General features: G+C 43.0%; 2 protein-coding genes across 2 annotated transcripts in view; one reads left to right on the forward strand and one right to left on the reverse strand.

Annotated features, from left to right (window-relative positions):
• KPNA7 (karyopherin subunit alpha 7) overlaps positions 1-11,241 on the reverse strand; it is a 118,372-nt gene extending 107,131 nt beyond the window's left edge. Inside the window, exons 1-2 of the mRNA XM_032328487.1 lie at positions 10,026-11,241; positions 3,525-3,581 (exon numbers count right to left, since the gene is read on the reverse strand). Coding sequence (XP_032184378.1) covers positions 3,525-3,581; positions 10,026-10,089 — 121 coding nt within the window. The 5' untranslated portion in view covers positions 10,090-11,241. The remainder of the gene's footprint in view (positions 1-3,524; positions 3,582-10,025) is intronic.
• The window catches only part of ARPC1A (actin related protein 2/3 complex subunit 1A), a 30,703-nt gene continuing 28,183 nt past the window's right edge, over positions 11,232-13,751 (forward strand). The window contains exon 1 of the mRNA XM_032328475.1: positions 11,232-11,372. The gene's annotated coding sequence lies outside the window, so the exon portion shown is untranslated. The remainder of the gene's footprint in view (positions 11,373-13,751) is intronic.

Below are 13,751 nucleotides of genomic sequence, written 5' to 3' on the forward strand. Positions count from 1 at the left end.
GATATTAAAAAATACCAATTATCTTCCTCCTCCTTCCACACGAGAACCAATCCTGGGGCCCTATACAGAAGCCAGCAAGTCGGGGCCTTCCCAAGGAACACACCTTTGGAACTTCCAGAAATCACAAAATCATCACAAAGACCCCCTGACCCATCCACCTGTAAGCTTATCAGGAACTGGGGCTGAAGATCTGTTGTGAAAGGGCAAACCCTGAGTTACAGTCAAGTCACAAGACTGGAAGGAAACCTGTTGGCTATTATAAGGGACTGTTCTTCCCTCTACTTCCTGAACCCTGGTTTAGACTAACAAAAAAACATACCCTGCAGCTCTGGAGCATTGATTCCATAAAACTTTCCTCTACATACATTTTTTTTTAATCCAACTTTTAAATATAGGTAGCAAAATAGTGGCCAGGCATTTAGACCAAGGGGAAGAGAGTATTATGAGCATTAGGTTTAACAATCAGGAAGGCTGCTGTAGGAATAGGTACAGGAGAAGCACTCAGCCTAGTGTGGAAGCTAAAGGAAGGTGTTCTAGAAGAAATCATGCCTTTGTTGAAGCCTAAGTATGAGAGGAGTTGCTCTCCCTCAAAGTGGAGGGAGTGGGGAGGACCAGCTAGAGCGTGCGTGGTGGCAGGGAACAGCATGTGAGCAACAGTGGCACAAGCAACAGACACACTCACTGATCTTACACGCCAACCCCTGCAGTCACAGACAGTTTTGGAATCAGTGCAGTGTGAGCAACCTAGATCTCCACCTCTCCACACTGTTGTTCTCTTGGGTCTATCAAGACAGTTGCCACAGCTCTAGCCATCCTATCTTCCCACAATCATGTTTAAGAAAGGAAAAAAAAAAAAGACTTCCTTACCATCCTTTTCATCAGGAAGCATATTTATTCCCAAAACCTCCCTAGGAGACTTCTTGAGTCCCGGTAGGCAAAAATGGGTCACACACCCATCCCTAAACCACTCAGCGGCAAGTGGCAATGGGGTTGCCACATAAGGCAAGGAATATCTGTGGCTCATTCCCAGGGTTAGGGAAGGGCCTGGCTTCCCTAAGAGCCACCTGAACAAAAGTAGTGCAGCCAAGAGGGTAAAGGTGATGATGTGTGGATTGTGAGAGTGTCTGTCACACAGAGGACATGGTGAGAGACGAAGGCGATGGAGCGTGGGAGACCTTGTTGCCTTGTTATGGAGTAATGTGGAGGGCAAGGGGGGTTTGTCATGATTCAATTCAGATTATGCGTTTGCAGCAGGGAAAACAACATAAGCGAAGTTGTGTTCCACCCACTGCATCACACCAGAAGACACATGATGTCAATTTGTGCCTCTGTTTGTGATGTTAATTTGACATTTGAGTAAGATAGTGTCCACCCCAACTAAAGAACATTCCTTGAAATAATGGTGTAGACTCTTTAAGCTTGTCAATGTTGTGAAAAGCAAAGAAAAAAAATGGCTAAGGATCTATTTCATATACTAGACCATAGAAACATGACAATTAAATTCAGCAAATGATCTTGAATTGGCTCTGGGATCAAGATAAAGAAATTGAGGGGTGCCTGGCTGGCTCGGTGAGTAGAGTGTATGACTCTTAACCTCAGGGTGGTGGGTTCGAGCCCCATGTTGGGTGTGTAGAGATAACGTAAAAATTTTCTGAAATCTTTGGGTATTTTTAAAGATTTTATTTATTTATTTGACAGAGCTCACAAGTAGGCAGAGAGACAGGCAGAGAGAGAGGGGGAAGCAGGCTCCCTGCTGAGCAGAGAGCCCAATGTGGGGCTCAATCCCAGGATCCTGAGATCATGACCCAAGCTGAATGCAGAGGCTTTAACCCACTGAGCCACCCAGGCACCCCAATTTTTAAATCTTTAAAAAAAAAAAGAAATTGATAGAAAGAACGTTATTGATGAAATTTGAATATGAACCTACAACAAACTTATGTATTATATAATCAAGTTTCATAATTAACTTATGCTAATTATTTTGGTAGTAAATAGTAATACTGAATTAACTTAAATGTCCTGAATGGGATCATTGTGTTATTATTATGTAAATGAAGGTCTTTATTCTTTTGGTTTTTATTCTTTAGAGATTTTATTTATTTATTTGACAGAGAGCACAAGAGCAGGAGAGGGAGAGGTAGGCTCCCCGCTGAGTAGGGAATCCGACTCAACCTCAGGACCCTGAGATCATGACCTGAGTTGAAGGCAGATGCTTAACTGACTGCACCACCCAGGTCCCTCAGTGAAGACCCTTGTTCTTTAGGATACATACTGAAGTATTTAGGGCTGAAGAGTCACGATGTCGGTGACTTACAAATAGTTCAACAAAAAGGGGCACCTGGGTGGCTCAGTGAGTTAAGTACTCAACTCTTTGTTTGGCTCAAGACATGATCTCAGGGCCATGAGATTGAGCCCCATGTGAGGATCCATGCTCAACAGAGAGTTTACTGGAGATTCTCTCTCTCTCTCTCTGCCCCTCTTCTTGTGGTCTCTCTTCTCTCTGCCCCTACCCCTGCTTGTGGTCTCCTCTTTCTCTCTCTCTAATAAATGAATAAATCTTTAAAAAGGAAGAATGAATGAATGAATGAATGATATGGGAGCTGACAGATACCAGATGAAGGAACACAGTGGGCAGTGAGAACTCTCAGAGGTCAGGAACAAAGAGAGACATCTGAGGGTCAACCTATGCACAGTGGTTGAAACTGAGAGCCTGCAAGAGATCACTTAGGGAGCACGTGCAGAAGGAGGCAAGGCTTGAGTTCATCACCATTTGAAGTTCAGACCCAGAGGCAGGAACCGAACAAGAACGGTCATGCTTATAAGCAAACCAGCCATGACATTCAGTGCTCTAATAAAAATATTCATCAGACTTGCAATTTTCTATCACTTTACATTTGTTCCTAGAGAGACATTCTTCGTGTTGATTAGGTTCCCTCCAGGTAGAATTATTGTGTAGAGTTATTCAACTTTTTGTCAACAGTTTCATATGGGACTGTCACAAAAGAAGAAGCCCACACATATGTCTGAGAAAGATGAACATAAAAACAAAGGTACACTATATATTACAATTAGAACTATAGTCATCTCAAGTTAATCCATTCATGAAAATGAGTCTAAGATCAAAGGAGTTTATGAAATATGATGAATATGAAATTCATATTATGAAATATGAAAAATATGAAATAAGAATGCATTCAGTGCCTGCCCAAAAATTCTAACCAGTTTCTCTAAACATCACTAAAACCCTCTTAAACACCTATAAAACAATTCTCCAAACATTTCCATGTAATATAAACATTTTATATGCTTACATGTATCACTACCTAATTATTTGACACTTAACAAACTCCATAGTCATTACATTTGCCAGCAGTATGCAATGATATACACTATACTAGATGGCAACAAATGTACTGCAAACCAAATAAACAGTGTGCTAATGTGTTAAAGATATATAATTAATGCAGTAGAATTTAGCAAAATAAAATAGACAAATAGAGCAATTTTTTAAAATAATTACTTACCAAATGATTCTGGTAATGGAGGACTGGGGTGACAGACAACTCTCCCACTAGCCATAACTAGAAAGATGGAAAAAATATACAAAGATAAGAGAGATAAGAGATAAGAGAGAGCTAATCAGATAGAAAATAGCAGGTCAATATCCAAGAGAGCAGAGAACATCAGAAAGTGAGACTTGCATTTTAGGACTGCTTTACCCCACAGACTATTGGTTGATTCCAGACGAGCTGGCTAAGAACCTGAGCAGTACTTCTTAAAAGTCTATCATACTATGGAGACAAAAGATGGAGTTCAGGGTCCTCAAAAAATAAGGGTCCTGGTAAACATCTGTTGTAGTAGTCAGGGATCCCCAGGAAAACAAAAACAATAGCAAACAGATACAGACAGATCTACAGTTACATCAGTAGATACACAGATATAAAAACACTTAATAAAAGGAATTGTCTTGGGGTACCTGGGTGGCTCAGTGGGTTAAGCCTCTGCCTTTGGCTTAGGTCATGATCCCAGGGTTCTGGAATTGAGCCCTGCATTGGGCTCTCTGCTCAGCGGGGAGCCTGCTTCCCCCTCTCTCTCTCTGCCTGCCTCTCTGCCTACTTATGATTTCTCTCTGTGTAAATAAATAAGTAAAATCTTAAAAAAAAAAAAAAGGAATTGCCTTATATGATTATGGAGGCTAGCAAGCAAAAAATCTGCACAGTTGATATTCCTGTTCAAGGCTGAAGGCCAGAACTGCCTGACAACCAGAAAGAGCCAATGTTGCAGTTCAAAGGCTATCACGAGGAAGGAATTCTTTCTTACTTGGGAGTGGTCAGCATCTTGTTTTATTGAGTGGTAAATAGATGCTACTCTTGGATGATAGTTCACCCACATTATGGAGGGCAATCTGCTTTATTCAGCCTGCCAATCTAAAATGTCAATCTCGGGACGCCTGGGTGGCTCAGTTGGTTAAGCAGCTGCCTTCGGCTCAGGTCATGATCCCAGCGTCCTGGGATCGAGTCCCACATCGGGCTCCTTGCTCCGCAGGGAGCCTGCTTCTCCCTCTGACTCTGCCTTCCACTCTGTCTGCCTGTGCTCGCTCTCGCTCGCTCGCTCTCTGACAAATAAATAAATAAAAATCTTTAAAAAAAATAAAATAAAATAAAATAAAATAAAATGTCAATCTCATCCAAAAACACCCTCACAGAAACACCGAGAATAATATTTGACCAAATATCTGGGCTCAGTTATGTTGACAAACAAAATTAGCCATCACATCCGTGCTTTGGGATGGGACACTAGGAATAAGGGTGAATTAGAAGATGAATATTCTTCTCAAGAACATTCTTCCCAGCCTTGAGTCATCTGAATGGCCCAGAAAAATCCTAAATCCTAAAATTAGTTTAAGGTGATCCCAGATTGCCGACATCCTCAGGCACTTGGCAAAATGAGAATGAAAACCTAATCTGGGCAAAGATAAAATCATTTTAGGTCTGGAATTATTCCTACATAATTTAAAAATTAAAATGTTAGACACAACTTTGATAACCAACTATAGAAGAGGACAAGAATACAAAATGAGAACCAGTCAAAACGAGTTGGTAATGGCAACAATCCCACAGGAACTCCAGGAAATGGCAAATATACAGTATTTATTATAGAATTAAAATGCATGACAAGAATAGCATCTAACTATGGAGAAGAATAATAAGGGAGTTAAGGTAATCTAAGACCTTAGCATTACCCAGGAAGAGAAAGTACTGATCACTGGTGTGCTCTGTAGGACAAAAGCCCTGATCTGCAGCCTTTGCTACTCTTTATGGTATAAATGCTCCCATGGTGGCCGATTTCAAGCTACCGACAAGAGGTACTGAACATTAATTTGGGAAAAGACAGCACAAGCTGTTCTCCCGAGCCAGTGTGAGCACGTTCTAGCACACTTCTAAATTAATTCTTGAAAATGAAATAATAAAAAATAATCAATCCAAAAGAAGGCAAGAAAGGAGAGATGAAAAAAAAAAAAACCAGAATGATCAGGACAAAAATAAAGCATATAATAAGATGATCGAGTTAAATTCAAATATATCAGTAATTGCTTTAAGTGTAAATGGATGGATATTTCAGTTATAAGATAAATATACTGTAATCGAACACCAACTGCGTAGGGATGCCTGGGTGGCTCAGCTGGTTAAGAGGCAGTCTTTAGCTCAGGTCATGATCCCAGAGTCCTAGGATCCAGTCCTGCATGGGGTTCCCTGCTCAGCAGGGCTCCTGCTTCTCCCTCTCACGCTACCTGCTGCTCCCCCTGCTTGTACTCTTTCTCTGCCAAATGAATAAATAAAATCTTAAAAAAAAAAAAAGCAACTGTATGCTGTTTATGAGCAACACATCTAAAAGCATAAAGTAATAGAAAAGTAGAAAGTAAAAAGAAAGAAAAGATACACTAGGCAAACCCTAACCCAAATAAAGCTGGTACAGCTATATTAATATCGGAGAAGTAAGTATTAAGAGCAAAAGCACTATTTGAAAGGAATATTCCAGGGCACATGGCTGGCTTAGTTGGTATCTCCTGGGACTCCTGATCTCAGGGTTGTGAGTTCAAGCCCCATGTTAGGTGTACAGTTTACTTAAAAAAAAAAAACGTGGGATGAGCTCCAGGGTGGCTCAGTCAATTAAGCATCTGACTCTTCATTTTGGCTCAGGTCATGATCTCAGGGTGGTAAGACTGAGCCTGGAGTCAGGCTCCCTGCTCAGCATGGAATCTGCTTCTCTCCCACTCCCACTGTCCCTCCCCCTACTCATGTGCTTGCATGTGCCTGTGTGCTCTTGCTAGCAAATAAATATTTTTTAAAAAAGGAATATTTCAAGGGTGCCTGGGTGGCTCAGCGGGTTAAAGCCTCTGCCTTCAGCCCAGGTCATGATCCCAGGGTCCTGGGATCGAGCCCCGCATCGGGCTCTCTGCTCAGTGCAGAGCCTGCTTCTCTCTCTCTGTCTGCCTCTCTGCCTACTTGTGTTCTCTATCAAATAAATAAATAAAATCTTTTTTTTTAAAAAAAAAGGAATAGTTCATAATGATACAACATCTAACTCATAAGACATAACAATTCTATAACATAAAGGCACCTATAATATAGCCTTAAAATATACAAAGAAAAAAATAACAGAGAGTAGAAAGAGATAACTCCATGACCACTTGGGAGATATTAAGACATCTTTTTTAGTAATTAAAACAAGCAAGCAAAAACAAATTAGTAACTAACATAGAAATTATTCAATTAAGGCATAAATCAATCACAAAAATATAACTTTAAACTCCCATGTTTAAAAATTAAGAAATGCCAATTCTACACAAACTCCTACAGAAAATTTAAAAGAATACTTCTGAACTCGTTATGAAGCCAAAATTACTCAAATACCAAAACTAAAAAAAAAAAAAAAAAAAAAATTACCAGAAAAGTAAACTGCAAAACAGTATCCTTTCTAAGCCAAGATTTTAAATTGCTAAATTCCTTTTTTTAAGTATTTGCTTTGATTTTGTTATTACTTTTGATAGTATTTTTTGAGGAAGCAACTTACAGTCTCTAAAGAAATTTTTAATGTAATCTCTACCCCAACCGCCACCTCTGCCTGCCCTGCCTACTGCTTCCCCTGCTTGTGCTCTAACAAATAAATAAAATCTGAAAAAAAAAAAGACCGAGGACTTTTTGCAACAACTTGAGCTTAGTTTAACACTCTAAAATCAATCTATATATAAAACTTCTAGAAAAAAAAGAAATCTATATAAAATCTGTATAACCTTGGATTAGTCAAAGATTTCATTTTTTTAAAGATTTTATTTATTTATTTGAGAGAGCAAGAGAGTGCGGGAGAGCACAACGAGGGTGAAGGGAAGAGGGAGAAGCAGACTCCCTGCTGAGCACGGAGCCCAAGGTGGAATGTGGTACTTGATCCCAGGACTCCAGGATCATGACCTCAGCTGAAGGCAGATGCTTAACTGACTGAGCCACCCAGGAACCCTAGTTAATGATTCCTTACATGACAACAGATAAATGGACTTCCTCAAAATTAAGCACTTCTGCTCTTTGAAAGATATTAACTAAGATAATATATGAAGAGAAGCCATAGATTGGAAGAAAACAATTGGGAAACAATAAATTGTGACAATCAACTTGGTACTTTACATTCAAAAAATAACTGCCACAATTTATTGACTACTTTTAATAAGACAAGGACGGACACACATTTTGTATACATTTTCTATTTTAATCCTAAGGAACAACCCTAAGAGATGGAAACTATAATCCTCATTTGACAGATAAATTTAAGAGTTTACTGGGGCGCCTGGGTGGCTCAGTGGGTTAAGCCGCTGCCTTCGGCTCAGGTCATGATCTCAGGGTCCTGGGATCAAGTCCCGCATCGGGCTCTCTGCTCGGCGGGGAGCCTGCTTCCCTCTCTCTCTCTCTCTCTCTGGCTGCCTCTCCATCTACTTGTGATTTCTCTCTGTCAAATTAATAAATAAAAAAATCTTTGAAAAAAAAAATTTAAGAGTTTACTGATTTGTCCAAAAACATATAGATGATAATCTGCAAAACCAAAATTTGAACCCAGTTCTATCTATTTCCAACATCAATGAACTCAAGATCTTAAGTACTCCATTATACATCTTTCTATTAAAATAACCTGAATTGGGGCACCTGGGTAGCTCAGTGGTTAGTACTCTGCCTTCAGCTCAGGTCATGATCTCAGGGTCCTGGGATTGAGCCCGGCATCGTTAGAAGCAAAATGTGTATGTGGCTGCAGCCTCCAGATTTACAGGCCAGTGAATTACAGATTTTACTTACCAAATTAGGAAAACAATCCCTGGTATTCATAAGTTTGCTCATGTGTTTGTCTCATAAGAATGATATCTGTGAGGGACGCCTGGGTGGCTCAGTTGGTTAAGCGGCTGCCTTGGGCTCAGGTCCTGATCCCAACGTCCTGGGATCGAGTCCCATATCGGGCTCCTTGCTCGGCAGGGAGCCTGCTTCTCCCTCTGCCTCTGCCTGCCTCTCTGTCTGCCTGTGCTCACTCGCTCTCTCTCCCTCTGTCTCTGACAAATAAATAAATAAAATCTTATTTTAAAAAAAAATGATATCTGTGATAGTATAGTATTTATATATCATCTGAGACTACTTATACCTCTAGATACACCGCACACCAAGTGGTACCATCCCTGTGCTATGGAAATGAACTGGTTAGCTGCCTAAAGTGCAAGAATTTGCATGCATTTTTCAGTCCTCTGTATTGAATTGCATAAGATCCTTTCCATAGGAAACTTTCCCTCCTTGGAACCATTGAGGACAATATCTAAAAGAGTGGGCAATTAGGGCAACATCTAAAGCATAAGCATTATTAACCATTAACACAGAGTATGCATTTGTGTTTCTGTCCTTTTGTTTGCTTATAGCTTTTATAGGCATTAATTCAATAAATATTTCCAACAGTCTCTGTGGTGAGTAGGTGGTAAGCATTAACCCATGTAAGGTACAAAATGGAGGCAGACATGAATCTGGTTGGCTCAGTTGGTAGAGCATGGGACTCTTGATCTCAGGGGTCATGAGTTTAAGCCCCACATTGGGTATAGAGATTACTGTAAAGTGGGGCACCTGGGTGGCTCAGTCGGTTAAGCATCTGCTTTCAGCTGAAGTCAGCATCCCACGGTGCTGGGATCAAGCTCCGCATCGGGCTCCCTGCCCGGCAGGGAATTGGCTTGTCCCTCTCCCTGCTGTTCCCCCTCATTGTGCTCCCTATCAAATCAATAAATAAAAAACTTTTTAATTTTTTTTTAATGGAGGCAGACTGGCAGTAAGTGTTCATTGTCCAGGTGGGGCTCCAGAGAGAATCAACCTTCTTATCCCCCAAACCACATTCCAGATACTAAGTCAAGGCCCTCCTGAGCAGATGGAATCTTTAGGCTTTTGCAAACATGTAATCTTTCTGACCTATGATTGGGTACTTTCCTGACGTATCTATGTAAGCCCTTTCTTCCACTCATAACTGGTAGTAACTTCTGTGTTCTTTGAAACCCCAGACTGTTTACTTCATTCATTCACAGTTTCATTCAACAAATATTAAGTAGGATCTTCCAGGTTTAAGGCATCGTGTATTTCCTTGTACTTAAAATTATGTGTGAACTAATATTACCCTAGCTTCTGGGCTCCTTGAGGACAGAAAGCTCTTACCCAACTTGTGTGTACATTTCTTGAAATGCTTAACACAAATCTTGGCATTTGGTGAGTACTCATTAAATACCTGATGACTTGAAGTTTGACCAAATTCCAATTCAATCCTGTTCCTATTCCACTGAATCAATAAGGCAAACAAAATCATTTCATGACTGTATACAACCCTTCACTTCTTCCCAATTTCCCATTTCTAAGTACCACCTTCCCTGGAACTAATTTTTTTTAAAAGAGAATCCTCATTTGGGATACCAGAGGAGTGTCATTAGGCATGTAAAAAAAAACCAAACACTAAAAATAACTCACCCTCCTTGTAACTCCAGTGGCTCTTATAACCAGGGCATGAGGTAATGGAAATGCTCTGGACCATGTATCAGGAGGCCAGTCCTGGCACCAACTTGTAGCAACACCTTCATCAACGTCTATAGATCTGTGTGTTATTCTCATCTACCCTAATTATAAACTCCTTCAAAGAAGGAACTGTCTTTTGTGAAGAACTGGGATCTAAATAAAATAGTTGGTATTTTGACTCCAGATAACCAACTCTACATACTTCTGGATTAGTTCATGTAACCTGCAGACACGTGAGGAATCTCTGTTGCCATTTGTGCTGTCCTTCCTGAGCCAAGATACTGTCCCTGGGAGGGAGGTAATTAATTTAAAATGGTCTTTCTGCTCTCTCGATCTGTTCTCCACCTCCCTAGGTCCAAAGACTTGGTGGCCGTGGGACAAAATAAAACCAAGTTTACTTTCGTGCTCCTTGGGCAGCTGGGTTAACTAACCCTACAGAACAGAGCGTGGCTCTGAAATGAGGAATGTGACTTCACTTTTGTGACCATCACCTTCTGAGCAAGCACTGGGGTCAAGCTTGAAAGCCACCAGAGCCACTCTGTTGGTGACCTGCAGTGGCCTCAAACGAAAGGTGTGCTGCTCCGGGATTTCTGTGGGTTCAGGGGCGCCAAGTCCAGCAGGAAGCGGGGTTCAGAAGCCTCAACTGTACAGCAAGCACTGTCTCCACGGGTCTGTGGGGCTGGGAGGGGGCGATGAATTCCCCCAACTCCTTTGCCCTATGGCGCCATTTTGGGAGCAGGGAACAGGCGATTCCGACCGAAGAGAAGTCGAGAAGGTTCCCCGGGGAGGATCTCAGAGGCTTTCCACAGAAGGAAACTGGCTTTGAAGAGGGAAACTTCTCCCTGAAGGGAGAAAAATGTAGTCGTTCGTCGGGTCCCTGTGGCTCGAAAAGGCCTCAGTTCTAATTCGTTTCCTGACAAAAAGCACTTGTGGAAAGCGCCAAGACTCCACACCTCCGTCCGCCAGGCTGAGAAAACTTTCTGAGGAAAAGAAAAAGCCATCCACGCTGTTCGCCACCACCTTCGAGCCGGTGTGCGACACCCCTTTGCAAGGGGGCGCTCAGAACGTCGGACCCTCCCCTCACCGCACCCGTGCGGGACTCCGGCCGCGCGCCCAAGCTAAGCGCGTGCGCAGAGAGCCGCGCGGCCGCTCCGCGCAGGCGCCGTGGCCATTTCCGGGCTCTGTTAGCCGCTCCCTCTGGGCCTCGGTCCTCCGCCCGCGCCCGCCGGAGCCTGTTCGCGTCGACTGACCAGAGTCCGCGAATTCTCCGCTCCGAGCCGGTCCGCACTGTCCCGATCCCAGGTAAGGGACAGCAGGGCGAGCTCCTGGCCCTGTCGGCCGCCACTGGCCCGGCCTCGCAGCGGAGTTGAACCCGCGGGGGCGGTGAGACGGGGGCTTAGGCCGCTGGGCTCAGGGGCGGGCCGGGTCTCCTGGCCCGGCCTCCGGTGGGGGCGGGGGATCCCCATTCTCCGTGGGGCCAGCTGAGCCCCTGGGGTTCCCACACACACAGATCGCTTCTCTCCAGATTTTCCAGCTCCGAGCCTGCTTCGGTGCCAGAATTAGCGGCTCCTTCACCTGCGTTTCTTAGCCCTCTTTGCTCCTCTATGATGGGCGTTTATCACAATCTGTAAAATTGTAGTAAATGAGATGACCTTCCCCCTCGTCGAGCGTCGCGACGAATGTTCCTTTCTTTAGCATGTAGAGTAGGTACTGCGCGGTGGGCGACCCTGGACGGTCCCGGTCCTGTCTAGGGGAGCCCTCAGTCTTTGAGCTCTTGCTGGGAGCGGGGGGTGGGGCGCGCTCCTGAATTCGAAAGACCCTCCCCAGAGTTCTTTAAGCTTCCTCCGCTCGAGTGCCGCCTTCTCTTAAGTCAGTATCGCACAAACCCGCCCCTGCTCGCTCCGTGGGGCCTTTTATGTACCCCCTTTCACGTTCCAGCCCCTCCAGTAGGACAGCCCCGATTCCAGTCCCGGCACCACCACTTCTTTGGGAATATTGCTGCTTTGAGTCCCTGTTCTCTAGTCTGCAGTAGGAAGGTTCTTAGGGCTTTTTTTTTTTTTTTTTTAAATCAAGTGAGCTTATTTGCATTAATTGCCTAGAATAGTACCTGGCCCAGAGTAGGTGCTTAATAAATACTAGCTATTCTACTGTTCTGAGGATTCTGTGCATATGTATCTTCTCTTCCTTTCCTAACCTCCCCCCCACCCCACCTCCGCCCAGACAGGAGGACCAGGAAAGTGTCAGATGTATTTCTGTGTCTGGCCCTACCCCTGTACTTAACTACACTGCTGGGAACATGGTAGACACTTAATAAATTGTAGCTTAGAATCTTTGATTAGAAAGCCATCTGTTCTCATACGGCAGCTTTGGAACTTGAAGGAAATGTTAACCTACTTTTATCTACTTCAACTCATTGGCTGAATTACTGAAGTTAAACTAGTTCAGCTCTTTCCGTTTTTAAATCAATTTTTTAAAAGATTTTATTTATTTGATAGAGATCACAGGTAGGCAGAGAGGCAGGCAGAGAGAGAGAGGGGGAAGCAAGCTCCCTGCTGAACAGAGAGCCCGATGTGGGCCTCAATCCCAGGACTCTGGGATCATGACCTGAGCCACCCAGGCGCCCTTAAATCAATTTAATCTCACCTTTTGGTTTCAGGTAGGTCCTGGGTTTTTCAGGTATCTAAGGAAAAAAGAGAGGGTATCAGTCTGGAGGGTGTTTTTACCCTGTTAGGGAGTGGGTGTAACTGGCTGCTTCCTACCATAGGATTCGGAAACCTTCCAAGGTTAATGCATCTACTTACCACAGTTAAAGGAGGGGATTATCTTGGAAAAATAAAGCACTTGCTTGGAAGAAGAGTGCTGTATTTTGATCTAGTTAACTAATCCTATGCTGAAACAAATTCTGCGTAATGAAGTTTAAAGTGATCTGCCAGTGAGGCTGGTGCCTGGCATCGAAACCTTGTCTCAGAATGCTGTGGAGGGTGTGGTGACCTTGTTGGAGTACCTGGGATTGCTGGGTTGGGTAATGAGAGCAATTAGAAACTGGATGAATCACAGTGTTGGAAACTGATCCTAAACAAGGAACTTAAATCTTCACTGTACAAATACTTTCAGGCTTCAGGGCCAAGAATTCAAAATGTATGCATACATTTCCAGGTTCGGAGGATAATAACCAGTGTGTACTTCTAGAGATGGGTTTAAAAGCCTTGGGTCAAAGGACGAAAGGGAGCTAACTCAGCATCACTTCTGAGCCACGCTTTGTACTACACATTTTCACGTGTTATCTCATTTAATCCTCATACCTACAGCCTTGGGATGTCAGTGACATGGCCACTTTGCATATTTTTTTAAAAAATGAGATTCAGAGATGTTGAGTGACCTGCGCTGGGTTTCATAGCCAGTGTGTGATCAATCCAAGATTCAAACTCAGTTCCCCTTAGCTCCAGAGTCCATGGCAACCAAACATCAGAATGACTGTACTCAAAGTGATAGATCAAAAAAGGAGTTGGGTTGTACGGCGAGTGCCTGGAATCATACTATAAATCATTGTAAGTCGTTTTTTCTCTCAGTGCTCTACAATAAGACCTTAACAATAGAAGCTGGTCAAATTTCATGTCACTGCCTTTATTGTCCCTTTCTCTCTTACCTGCTCTCATTAAGACAAAAGTTTTCAGGTGTCAC

This window comes from Mustela erminea, chromosome 20, assembly GCF_009829155.1.
Source record: "Mustela erminea isolate mMusErm1 chromosome 20, mMusErm1.Pri, whole genome shotgun sequence".
In the NCBI taxonomy this organism is placed as follows: Eukaryota; Metazoa; Chordata; class Mammalia; order Carnivora; family Mustelidae; genus Mustela; species Mustela erminea.